General features: G+C 42.0%; 1 protein-coding gene across 15 annotated transcripts in view; it reads right to left on the reverse strand.

Moving 5' to 3' along the window:
* Nucleotides 1-13259, reverse strand: part of AKAP6 (A-kinase anchoring protein 6) — a 633025-nt gene that overhangs the window by 285233 nt on the left and 334533 nt on the right. For all 15 annotated transcript variants that reach the window (XM_051822153.3, XM_089309798.1, XM_051822154.3 and 12 more), the window contains 2 exons: nucleotides 11693-11944; nucleotides 15-1778 (listed from right to left, as the gene is read on the reverse strand). In XM_051822153.3, the coding sequence (XP_051678113.3) occupies nucleotides 15-1778; nucleotides 11693-11944 (2016 nt within the window). The remainder of the gene's footprint in view (nucleotides 1-14; nucleotides 1779-11692; nucleotides 11945-13259) is intronic.

Raw genomic sequence — 13259 nt, forward strand, 5'->3', positions numbered from 1 at the left:
TAAGACCACCTTACCTCTATTTTTGCCCATACGGCTTCGTAGTTGTCTTGGTGTTGAATATCTTGCATTAGTTTCTGAATTAAAGCAGCTTTTGCAGCAGAATGGCTCTCGTTTTTCTCGGAGGAGGAGGCTGTCTCTGACTTCCTGTCAGTGTAGTTTTTCGAGCCAGAGAGAGGCATGCACAACTCCTCATCGGAAAGAATGTCACTCAGGGGCCCAGATTCAATGCTCTCTCCCAATGAGGAGGCTAGGTCACTGGATGAGCTCGTGGACACCCTGCCCAGCCTTGTGTGTTTCTTCTTGACATGGTACGTCGGATAGATCTCAGAGTCTGAATTCATTTCAGACAATTCCCAGTCATCGATATCCTGAATGGTCTCTCCTCTGGGTTTCTGAGGCAGAAGCTTTGTTAGGTTTTCCAACTTGAGAGCTAATACTTCCGTCTGCTTAAGGTGGGAGGGCAGTGCTAGGTATTCATCGGAGCCATACCAGGCCTCCACGACCTGACCGTTCCTGGTGACGTGACTTGGGGAAGAGGAGTAATCTTTTTTGCTTCCGTGTTTTGTGAGCAGGGGTGCGGGAGACGAGCTGTCTGAGCCGATGAGGGAGTCGCTGCTCTGAGTGAATGGGGGTGAGTGGGATGTCTCTGACTGCACTGGCAGCTTGGCTCTCCGGCTTCTCTGGTTACCCAGCTCCAGGGAGGAGGTCGAAGCTGAATCTGTTTCTGGTCCCTCTGGGGCCTTGGAAGTACCAGGAGGCAGCCCGTTGGGTACCACTGAGCTCTTTGTGTGTTCAGCTTGCTTGCCCGAACCAGCTGCCCGCTTGGGTGTTCGGCACAGAGGCGCCTCTTCTGAGGTCTTGTGTAGCTTTTTAAGCGGAAGTTTCTCTTTGTGGCAGTCACTGAGCCTGCCCAGGCTGGAAGAGATTTCTTTAATATGACTTTGGACTGTGTTTTCCATGTTCCCATCCTCCACCTTGTGCAAACACTCGTAGGACTGACTGGCAGCGGAAGGGCTGTTGGAGTAGGAAGACCGTAACACCAGGCAAAGCTTGGATCTGTCGGGCGGGTCCACCAGCGAGGGGGTGCTTCTGCTCATCTCGGGCTTCAGATCAGCCATCTGCTTCTTTCTGTCACTGCCTTTCAGACTGTTCTTAAAATGGTCCTCCTTCAGGAAAAGCCCTCTTTTTGGCAATGTGGGCTGTGTGGGAGAATCCTCATTATAGTCAGAGCAATCTCGGATGGATCGCTTTGGGGTGGCATTCTCGCCAAGGGGCTGTTGGTTCTTTGCACCAGGCTGGGAGGAGGAAGTGGACTCTTGCTTCGCAGCCTCCGGAGGAGGAGATTGGACAGCACCCGTCAGAGCATGAACCGAGGCCGCCACGCCCGATGTCGGGCCTGGCTGCTCTTCGGCTGCAGAAGCGCCGTCTTCCTCGCGTCCACCCTGGTTGTCCGCCGGAAGAGATACCTGGGGCGCCTCCTCACTAACTGCTTCACTGCCGTCGGCAGAGATGGTGTCAGGAACCACTGTAAGTAACCCAACACTTCGGATAAGCTCCGGGAACTCCTTTTCCATCTCACTGTAGCTCCAAGAGTCAAAGGGTTTGGCCTTGACCTGGGTGGAGGCCATGTCATTCAGGCCTCCGAGCAGATCCTCACTTGGACTGTAGTCGGACAGCTCGAAGGCAGTGATCCCACAATCCAGAGACAAGTAATTCTGAGAACATTTGATGGTTAACTGTCCTGAGTCATCCACTTCCGTTAGAGAGTCAAGCCGGCCCTGAAACAGACAGTGGCAATGGTTTCAGTAAATGCAACATCAATACCACTCAACTGTGCTCCAGGTGAAATCCCAGCACGGGCTTCTATAAAGGTCAGAAATGCATCAGCCTCAATTGCTTCTGGTTTGACATATAGAAAGGCATAATAGTCAATTACCTCATTGCTTTATATAGACGATTCCAAAGATTGTTCTTTAATCTACACCGTAGAACCTTAATGGAAATGATCAAGGGCAAGTCAAAAATGTCCGTTGCTATCTCAGTTTTCTATTTTAAAATAGTGTACTGTTCATTTCAAAAGCATTTCTGAAATGAAGCCTTAAGTAACAAAATATCTGGAAACATAGTAATTATAAAATCCGTATGATCACTATCACTCCAGTACCTTCGACACTGGCTAGCTCATAACAGATGTTCAATAAATACTTTTAGTGAAATAACTGATTATATAGAATCAATCATTTTACATATGTATTCAGCAATCACAGGGATGTAAAATATTAAATTTGCACATATATAACAGACATCATTCCAGGCCAATTTTTTTACACCATCCTTTTGAAGGCATCCACAGGCAATACCACAGAAAATGAAAGAATGTCAAAGCTTTATCATCTTAGCCCGTCTCCTCCCTATATATGCAATCCTCCTCTCCCTCCACCTCGTTTGTTATTTATAATTCTAGGTCAGTTTATTTGACTTGAAATCCCTCATACTAAATAATTAAGTATTTTAAACTTATAAATATTTCACTGCAGGATTAAGGCTTTTGTCTCATCACTGATGCTGTTTCTGATATCACTCAACAAACACAGATTTTTTTTTCATTTTTATTTTATTTTTTTGACAGGCAGAGTTAGTGAGAGAGAGACAGAGACAAAGGTCTTCCTTCCGTTGGTTCACCCCCAAATGGCCGCCACGGCTGGTGTGCTGCGCCAATCCGAAGCCAGGAGCCAGGTGCTTCCTCCTGGTCTCCCATGTGGGTACAGGGCCCAAGCACTTGGGCCATCCTCCACTGCCTTCCTGGGCCACAGCAGAGAGCTGGACTGGACGAGGAGCAACCGGGACAGAATCCGGCGCCCTGACAGGGACTAGAACCCGGGGTGCCAGCGCCACAGGTAGAGGATTAGCCTAGTGAGCCGCGGTGCTGGCTAACAAACACAGATTTTTGATTGATGATTTGGAAGAAGGACCCTGGAATACAGTTACGCTTAACACAATGCACAGGCAGCCTGCTCTAAACTTATTCTTGTTAAACTGATATGTCTCCTCTTCTGTTCCAAACTGCCACTAGGGTGACTTAAAAATTGCAAAGCTGTTGCTGTTACCTCTCTGCTTTAAGTCCTTGACTAACATCCTGAGGCTCTGAGGTTAAAAACAAAACCCTCCCAAGGCCAAGCATCAAGAGGCTTCTCTCATACCACTACCCACTTGCTGGTTGCACCCAACCACGGTGTCATCCAGCGTAACACGTTCCCTCCAGCCTCCTGCTTTTCTGCTCCTTGGCACACATATTGTTTCTGCTATGTAGAAAGTTTACATGTATACCCTTTAACTAGTTCATTCACCTTCATCCCTTAGATCTCAGCTCAAGCTCACTTCTTCCAGATGCCAGTTACTTTCCTAAGTCAGAGTTCTAAGCTCTCAAATGTATTTTAATATTTGACTAATTTGTTTCTACCATTAGTTTGGGAGAATATAAATCATACAGTAAATGGCTGACTCATCAAGGTACCTGCAGTACTTAGCATGGTGATTGACATAAAATCAGTACTCAAAGATATATCTGTTGAATAAATGAATGATGACTTTTTGGAATACCTCTTTATACCCTTATTTAATTTCTTCCTCTGATTATGACTCTGGCTCTAGCACTAAGTAGGTGTGTGATCATAATCTAGTATCATGATGTCATAAGCCATTTCCTCCATCTGTGTGTAGAAAGGAAATGATGCACCATGTCACAGGGGTGTTGAGAGGTTTAAAGGATATGACAATTGGAAGACATACTCTGGTATGAGGATAAGTGCTCAATGAATGTTCACTCCTATCACTGTTGTTTTCAGTAATAAAGTATACGAATGAGGAACCTTTCACTCAGATGAGAATTACCCCAAATGCTGAAATACACTACAAAATATGACACACTACACAATACTAACTGCTGATCTCAACAAAAATTATCTAAATGGAATTGTGCGACTTTTGTGCTTCCTACTGGACTAAGTTCTTTAAACAACGAAGCCAGAAGCCAAAATGAGGGAATGAGTCAGCCAAACTAAAGTCATATTAGGAGAATGACAGTGAGATCCCAATCTAAAAGCAGGCTGTTATGTTTTAAAATCTTTTAATTTAATGATCCATTACTCAGAATTCACTCTACAGAAATAGCATTATAAACGATGGTAAGTTCCAAAGCCATCCTTGAATACCTAGTTAAATTACCAACTAGTTGAAATTTGCAACATCATTTTCTATTATTATCAGTTACTGCACTGTAATATGAAGTATAAAGAGTCATTAAAGAAAAGTGTTTCTATGATGAGTAGAGAAAAAGAAATTTGAGAATTCATATCAAAATCAGACATCCCTGAAAGTATCCCGCCTTTGGACCAACAGAAAACACCAGGTACTGGGAGTGTATCTGATCCCTATTTTTAGTGACCCGATCACACTGACACCAGGGATACTGTCTGTCTTGCTTGAGAACAATAGGCACTGAATAAATGTTTGATAAATATATTTGTTATATGAATACATGAATACATCTAAGAAAACAGAAATACAGCTGCTTTTTCCTAAGTCTTTAGGGATCTCTAGGTAGTTACCGATTTGCAAAAGAAAATAACATACTCAAAAATACATAACGCTCCACACACAGCCGCTTCTCATCCTGTACCCAGCCAGGCCAACTATCTCAGCTGGTGAGGTAGCTGAGTGATTATCACTCATGGGTAACTATTTTTAATCAGACTACATTTTTTTGATGTGAAAAAAAAAATCCCTGAAAGCAAAACAAAACAAACAAAAGAGCCAACCCAAACAACATATACTCTTTCACCGTACCAGGCAAACTTAAGAAGTGAGAGTTATCTAAATTTTCCAACAGATGAGTAGTGTATTTCATTTTTTAAAATATTGCTTAGTAATACCAATATTTAAAATTTAGTCCCATAGCTTCCTTCCACACCACCTTCCCAGATAGTTTTCTAATGTGTTAGGTAATTAAATCTCAAGTATATATGGGATTAGGAAATGAGAGTATGCCGGTTTTATTGCCTTTTGATGTAAGAAATGGCACATTTAATTGTGTAGTACAAATAGCTGTGTCAAGGCTGCCTAGCAATGTCTCCACTCAAATATACCTTCATTTAATATACTACATAACAGCTTTTCAGATGCAGGTTACATTTTATGCAGGTAGTAGTGTATTTATTTTATTGCTGGCTTCAATCTTGTCTTCTCCTGTCTCTTTTTTTTTCCAATTTGAAGCAAGATGTTTTCCTTTGTTCCTTAAGCATAATTAAATTAGCTTAAGCCTCGTTCCAAATGCCTTCTTAGATCTTTTTTCTTAATTATATTTTGCCACCAATTGAACATGAGCTTTAATACTCATAATTTAGATGTTTTAAGATCTCCCTATTCAAATGTCCCCAAGAGTACATATCAGTGTCTACTACTACCTTAAAGTCAGTTGTGCATGCTAATTTAATGTCCTTCCTAAGAACAGAGTTGGAAATGGAATTTCACTGATTTAATTGTGGGTAGAGTAAAACATTTCATCCGCCTGTTTCTCCTTCCTCCCTGATCTCACTGTAGGTTGTCTGTTATGCTTTAATTCCTAACATATAAATCCACAGACCTCTTAACTGCATATGAGGGTTGCCAAAATCCTCAATCACAAGGACTATACTCTCAAATTCTTTTCAGCTCTACTGTATTTGGATTCTACTGGCTCTGAATGCATTCTAGAGGGCAGCAGTAGAATGAGAAAAGCAACTATGACAGGACAATGTGAAGCAAAGCAGAATATCATTTCTGAGGACAAGGGGAAAATACACATAAATCTTTAAATATTTATACTATATTAATATTTGCTAAGAATTTCCATTTTCTATAGGCTGAAATTATGTCAGGCAATTAACCTTCATGATTAATTTCCAGCCCACCAACCTGTTTTCTCTCTCCTACACCCAAAACAGTGATGATCAGTATTATTTGATTTAACACATCATTTATCCATAATACAAACTAGGTGCTGTGGCAGATATAGAGAGAAGATAATCTGCAGCCAACCTTACTGTCGCTCAAAATTTACTACGTACTTTGTCTTGTTATAAATTGGCCCATGGTAAGTGTTGGTGAAGGAACACAGAAAGTGCAGTGTTGTGAGGGTTCTAGAAGGACCACCGCATCTCCAGCAAAAGATATCAGTTAGGCATCCCCACATGGTAAGCTCTCAATCAGTGTTGACTGCTGTGCTGATGTCATTGAAGAGTTGTCCACACAAGGCCAGTGTTGTGGCATAACGGGTAAAGCTGCTGCCTGCAGTGCTGACATCCCATGTGGGTGTTGGTTTGAGTCCTGGCTGCTCCATTTCCTATCCAGCTCTCTGCTATAGCCTGGGAAAGCAGTAGAAGATGGCCCAAGTCCTTGGGCTCCTGCACCCACATAGGAGACCTGGAAGAAGCTCCTGGCTTCGGATCGGCGCAGCTCCAGCCATTGCAGCCAACTGGGGAGTGAATCAGCAGATGGAAGACCTCTCTCTCTCTCTCTCTCTCTCTCTCTCTCTCTCTGTGTGTGTGTAACTCTGACTTTCAAATAAATAAATCAATCTTAAAAAAAAGAGTTGCCGCCACCTGTGTGACAATGCCACTATCTCAGTGCTCTCATCTGGACAGAGGGTTGTGAGACTAACACCTGTAGAGGGAGGATAACAACCTCTGCCACGCGTACTGTCCAGACTGTGCAGCTCAAACAACATTACAAAGGGATGCTCAACACATGGTATTCATCTTGTAACACCTGTTGCTTATATGTCATAGGCACGGAATAAATATTTATGGAAGCTAAAAAGGAAGGGAAGAAAGTGATGGACAAGAGAATTATTACTAAAATATCAATTAACTGGTTTTGTTTTGTTTGTTCCTAGATGTATTTCCTTAAGTATTCAAACTTAAACTCTCTCAAAATTATTTTTCCATCTATAAAATTAAATTATTTTGAACATATTTTGTCCTCTTTACTAAATAAAATGTGCACAGTGCTTATCACAATGTCTAGAATTAGAAATTTTAAGTTCAACACGTTTTGCACAATTTTGTACTGTGCCTTTAAGGTTTTTTGTATTTTTATTTTCACTATTGATTTCAGAGACAGAGAACTCTCTCATCTTGTGATTCATTGTCCAAATTCCTGCAGCAGCCAAGGCTAGGCCAGGCTGAAACCAAGAGCTGGGAACTTAGTCTGTGTCTGCCATGTGCTTGACAAGGACTGCAACAACTTGAGAGATAACTTTCTGTTTCCCAGGGTGCACAGGGACAGGAGGCCAGAATCAGGATCAGGGTCGTGACCCACACTGAGGCACTTCAACACGGGATGCGGGTGTCCCAACTGGCATTTTAACCACTAAGCCAAAAGTCGTCTTTTTAAAGTGTTTTATTTGGCTGGTGATTTTAGTCTAGTGAAGTATTTGTCAATTTGTTCACAAGATACGGCATTTTCCAAATTTAAATGAAGAATAAAATTCATATAGTTGGTTTAAGGAAAGAATTTGCCACTTTCTGAAGCCAAACTTAACACTTTGATACATGGCTCTGAAATTCAACTCACTCCCAAAAAGAGAAAAATGAGTCCCTCTTCCTGAAATGACATCAACAACTCCAATTGACAGCACTTTTTATTGTATTTCTCTCTTCACTGCACAATCTTTCAAGCTGAATTTATTCTGATAAAACTGAGAATTTTATTCTAATTCCTTTCCTGCTTTCCACAATTCCAGCGTACTGGAAGAAACAAATGAAACTAAGCAGTCTTTCCAGTGATCTCATGGAATTGCAATAGAAGCATAAACAAATGGGATCGGAAATCTAGTTTCAGGAAGGATGGTAATGAACGCATAACTTCAATTCATAGAAAAACAGCCACAACGTAGATGGCTGAAAATCCACTCCCTATCCCTCACACAACATATTTTTGCATCACTACAACAGGACTGACATCAAACAGAAAAAATGCAGTAAATTGCTTGTAGTAAGCTCATAAATAATTTGCAAGTTTACGTTGTGAGCACCAGAATAGATGTTACTTAGGAAAAACTCACAACATAACTGAGAAAACAGTGGCCAGTAACAAGTAGTCTCAACAGCTTTTCATCAATTACAGAGCTACCGCTTCACAAATGACACAGGTGCAAATAAGTGCATGATGAATGTAGTCCATGAAACAATTACACATTGATAACAATAAACCCCAGAGTGCTGCCATGTGCCCAGCTCTGACAACAAAGAGTCAGTTATCTACAAATGTTTATTGAATGAATGAATAAGAATGTTAAATAAGCTGCTTTGAATCAATGACTTCTAATGCCCCCTCCAGCAGTAGAAAGTGGGCAGATCTAATGACACATCAGTATTTATTTTTTATTTTTTATTTTTGACAGGCAGAGTGGACAATGAGAGAGAGAAACAGAGAGAAAGGTCTTCCTTTGCCATTGGTTCACCCTCCAATGGCCGCCCCAGCCGGCGCACCGCGCTGATCCGATGGCAGGAGCCAGGTGCTTCTCCTGGTCTCCCATGGGGTGCAGGGCCCAAGCACTTGGGCCATCCTCCACTGCACTCCCTGGCCACAGCAGAGAGCTGGCCTGGAAGAGGGGCAACCAGGACAGAATCCGGCGCCCCGACCGGAACTATAGTAAAGCGGTGTGCCGGCGCTGCAAGGCGGAGGATTAGCCTAGTGAGCTGCGACGCCGGCCAGACACATCAGTATTGAACATGGGACAGAGCTACTGAACATGAAAGCAGCATTGGGAGTGGGGGCGGGGAAGGGAGGCAAAAGGGATGACAGGTAGGCATCTAGAGAAAGCTCTCATCAGAGGTTAGACAGATCTTCCTCATCTCCGATCTCCATTAGCACACAGCTTCACAATTAGCAGGTGCGGGGCACAGTTCATCAGCTTGAGATTCTTTGTGGCAGCCCACCACCAGGTGACAAGCTGGAGCTCCGTAGGGCCTAGCTTGGGAGGAGTGGCATCTGGGAGGCAACACAGAGCCACATGTTTCTCCTATGGTGGCAGTATGCAGTCTATGTCATCCTTCCCACAGCAAGGATTTCAGAGAGAGCTAGCTAACCTAACTGCAGAGAGAAACCTGGTAGATTTTGATTCCCGCAGACTTTTAGGCCCTGCAGGGAGTTTGCCACAAGAGCAGCTCCATTTTGAGTAAACAGAAGTCAACAAGAATGAATTATTTATGAGAATGGATATAGATTTGTTTTTGTGTTGTTGATAATGTTGGAGCCACTGAAACATTAATAACTTAGTGAATTATGCAACACACATTATAGGGCCTTTTAATCTTATGCATTTATACAAGTGCCTTATAAACTAGTAAAACGGATATTTCCACAAAATTGTTTTGACACTGAGTTAAGAGCCAAAGGACTTAGTACACACACAATGTATCTCTATATGTTTTAATCTACAACTACTACTTAATCTACTTAGCACAATGCTCTTTTATACAAATATATGACAATTTAACTTAATAATGGGAGATTGTGTGGATTCAAATCTACAGTGTCTATTACTAAATTATCTATTAAGGATATAATAGGAATGTCAGTGCTGTGGCACAGCAGGTTAAGCTGCTGCCCATAATGCCAGCATCCCATTTGGGTGATGGTTCAAGTCTCTACTACTCTATTTTCAATCAAGTTCCCTGCTAATGTGTCCAGGAAAGCAGCAGAAGATGGCCCAAGTGCTTGGGCCCCTGAACTCATGTGGGAGACCCAGATGAAGTTCCTGGTTTTGGCATGGCTTAGCTCTATACGTTGTGGCCATTTGGGGAGTGAACCAGCAGATGGAAGATCTATCTCTCTATCTCATTCTCTCTCTCTCTATAACTGTGCCTTTCAAATAAATAAAATAATTTTTTTAAAAAAGGAATAACAACCAGGGATCCTTGTTTGGCCTGATAATTGACACCCACATCCCATTTTGGAACTCCTGAGTTCGGGTCCCAGCTTTGCTTTCAAGAGCAGCTTCCTGCCAGTGAAGAGCTGGGGAGGTAGTAGGCAGTGGCTCAAGTAGTAGAGTCCCTGCCATCACATGGGAGACCTGGATTGGGTTCCCAGCTCCTAGCTTTGTCCTGGCCTGGCCTCAGCCATGGCAAGTGAGTGGGAACTCTATCTATCTTTGTCTCTTTGCCTCTCAAATAAATAAAATGACTAAAGAGAATTTTTTAAAAAATAACAGACTCATAAAAGTACTATTAACATGAATAAGAAACATCAAATATATTGATGTATAACATTCAAATGTCCGTGTGATTCACTGAATCTAGTGATTTTTCTACACTTGATTTTAGTCAGAAAATCAAGAAGCGATGAGAGTGATTTTCCTAAAGCATGAATGCAACAATGGCAGTCCCCTGGATAACACATTATTTTTTAAAGACTTATTTATTTGAAAGGCAGAGCTACAGGGCCAGCACTGTGTCGCAGCAGGTTAAGCCACCAGCTGCAGCACTGGCAACCCATATGGGTACTGAACTGAGTCTCAGCTGCTCCACTTCCAATCCAGCTCCCTGCCTCTCCCACCATCACTGTAATTATGCCTTGCAAATAAATAAATAAATCTTTTAAAAAAAAATAAAGAAGGCAGAGCTACACAGAAAGGGGAAGAGACAGAGATACTGTGCATCCATTGGTTTACTCCCTAGATAGCCACAACAGCCAGAACTGGGCCAGGCAGAAGCCAGGAGCCTGGGACTCTATCTGTGTCTCCCATATGGGTACAAGGGCCCAAGTACTTAGGTGATATTCCACTACTTTCCCAGGCTCATTAGCAGGAGGCTGGATTGGAAGTTTAACAGCCAAGACTTGAACCAGTACTCATATGGGATACTGAAGTCAAAAGCAACAGCTTAACCTGCTGAGCCATGACACTGGCCCCCAGTGTCTTTAAAATAAGGTCCAATTCTCTCATTATAGCTTCAAAAACGTTTTATCTTCCTGATCTGACCTCCAAATTCCTGTTGGCCCAAATCCTGCCTCTTGGCCTCTTGAGCTTTTTGCTTTCGTCCCATCTGTAGCACCAGAGCTTGCCATCCTCTCACTTAGCTCCGGGGCTTTGATCTTACCACTCCTTTGGTCTAGATCACTGTCTACCTCTGTTCCGCAGTCTAATCCTGCTTCTCCTTCAGCTCAGGTCACACTCACTTCTGGAAAGCCTCCCCTGTCCAAATTAGGAGACCCTTTCTTTGTCCTCCAAAGGCATCCAGTAGGCTTACCACAGCTTGGCCTTAATGTCTGTTCATTTGTCTCCATTCCCCACTAGACTAAAAGTTCCTTGAAGGAAGAGACCATGTTTTGATCATTATATTCTCAGTACCTAGTGCTTGGTACTTCATCAGTAAATATTTGATTAGATAATTGAACAGGAAACAAGAAGCTAGATTAGCACTAAAAACTATGGATAGTATCTGAGCAAAGTATCAGGTGTGAGTTAACTCTGGGTAAAGCCCCATCCACATTACAAGTGCCCTAGCCTCTCTTCCCTATACCAGATTCAAAGTCCAGCTCAGGGTCTGCTTATTTACCCACAAAACATTCCTTTCCCATATCTCTAAACTGAGACTGTTCTCAAACTGTCACACCTGACACGGCATTACTTGACTTCAAAGAGAACACTCACCTCCTTCGTCTCTTCTGAGAAAGCTTGCAGAATGTCCGTCTGCCTGGTGTAGTTGCCATTGGCGTCCTGCAGACCTTGCAGAATGCGCTCTCGCAGAACCAGCACTGAGACTCGGAGCTGGTGCCAGAGCAGTTGCACTGCGTGAATGTCCACAATCACATTGACGGAGTAAGACAGCAGCTTCAAGGAGAACTCTGTTTCCAGGAGGGCATGGATTTGTTCAACATGATCAGAAATATCTTCACAAATGTCCTGCAGTAAGAAAAGCAAAGTATGTGAGGACTATTTGGCTATATCCCGGGGGTGGTACAAAGGGTCACCCTGTCACCCAACACCAATGATTGGGACCAACAGTAGCACATGTTGGAATCTAGCCTTTTAGTTCAGATGCACAACTGTACTTACAGTGCCCTGGCCCTTTAGCACATAAATCTAAGTTGATTTTTCCTAACCACAAAAATCCTACTAACCTTTCAGACACAGACATGAAAGTTCAGCCAAAGTGAGAAGTTCACCTTACCAATCCAATCTGCTCTTTTTCTTACTGTTGGGATTCTGCCAACGGAATCAACCACTGTTCTATTTGCTACCCGTGGATGACACTGAGCATACTATATTTCAGGACGGAAGCAACATCAAGAAAGACTGGCTAGAACATGTGTTTCATAGGAGCTCCCAGCCATCCTCAACAAGTTATGAGGTCTTTGGTCACTCTCCTACAATGGCACAATTTAATATTTAAATTCACAATGGATATCAAAATTTTAAACGTTTTACAAACAGAATCACCCTTAAGAAGCAAAGCCAGAAAAATTCCACAAATTGAAAAAAGTCAAAATTAAATTTTAAGACTCAGACATTTACTAAATCAAAGTTTCCATTCACACATACTGTTTAGTAGGCAGATTTGGTATCTGACATGTTACATGTTCTTAAAAGTTCTCAGATTTCCATTGCACTGTCAGAGACCAACTGTATAAAATAAGTGACATCAATAGTATTGTTTACTTGGACAATTTAAGAGATTATTATGCATCAAGATGATGTTGTCTGTCTAAAGTACACAGTTACTCCTTTTCAACTGTGCATGTATGATTTTTTAAAATGAGACTTTTATCTGCAACTTTAAGGCTAAACTTTTAGGACATTTGAGTTCTAAGCCCTACTATCATTATAAACAATCCTTCTAGTTTTTAGGCTAGAAACATGACCTGATTTCAGGTAATTCAGTTACTTTTTAAAAACTAAAATATATAGCATATTTAACAATGTGCAATAGTGATAGTCCAAAAACCTGTTGATCAATGATGGACAGTTGTGAATTTTGAATATCAATTATTACATAATTCCAATTAATACTCCAATATTGGTTCTTGAAACCTGTAGTACATATTGGTGGTAGAAACTAAAACAGATTAAAAGTTTAAATTACATAGATTTTGGAGCCCTCATTAACCCACGTTCTTCCAAATGTGGCTCATGACCCCACCAAGTCCAAAAGGGATCTGGGCCAAAAATTAAAGTACCCCACTAACAAGTACATGGGAACTAATCACAGCTGGATTAG

This window comes from Oryctolagus cuniculus, chromosome 12 (assembly GCF_051225735.1).
Source record: "Oryctolagus cuniculus isolate XC-2025 breed Fujian yellow rabbit chromosome 12, ASM5122573v1, whole genome shotgun sequence".
NCBI lineage: Eukaryota > Metazoa > Chordata > Mammalia > Lagomorpha > Leporidae > Oryctolagus > Oryctolagus cuniculus.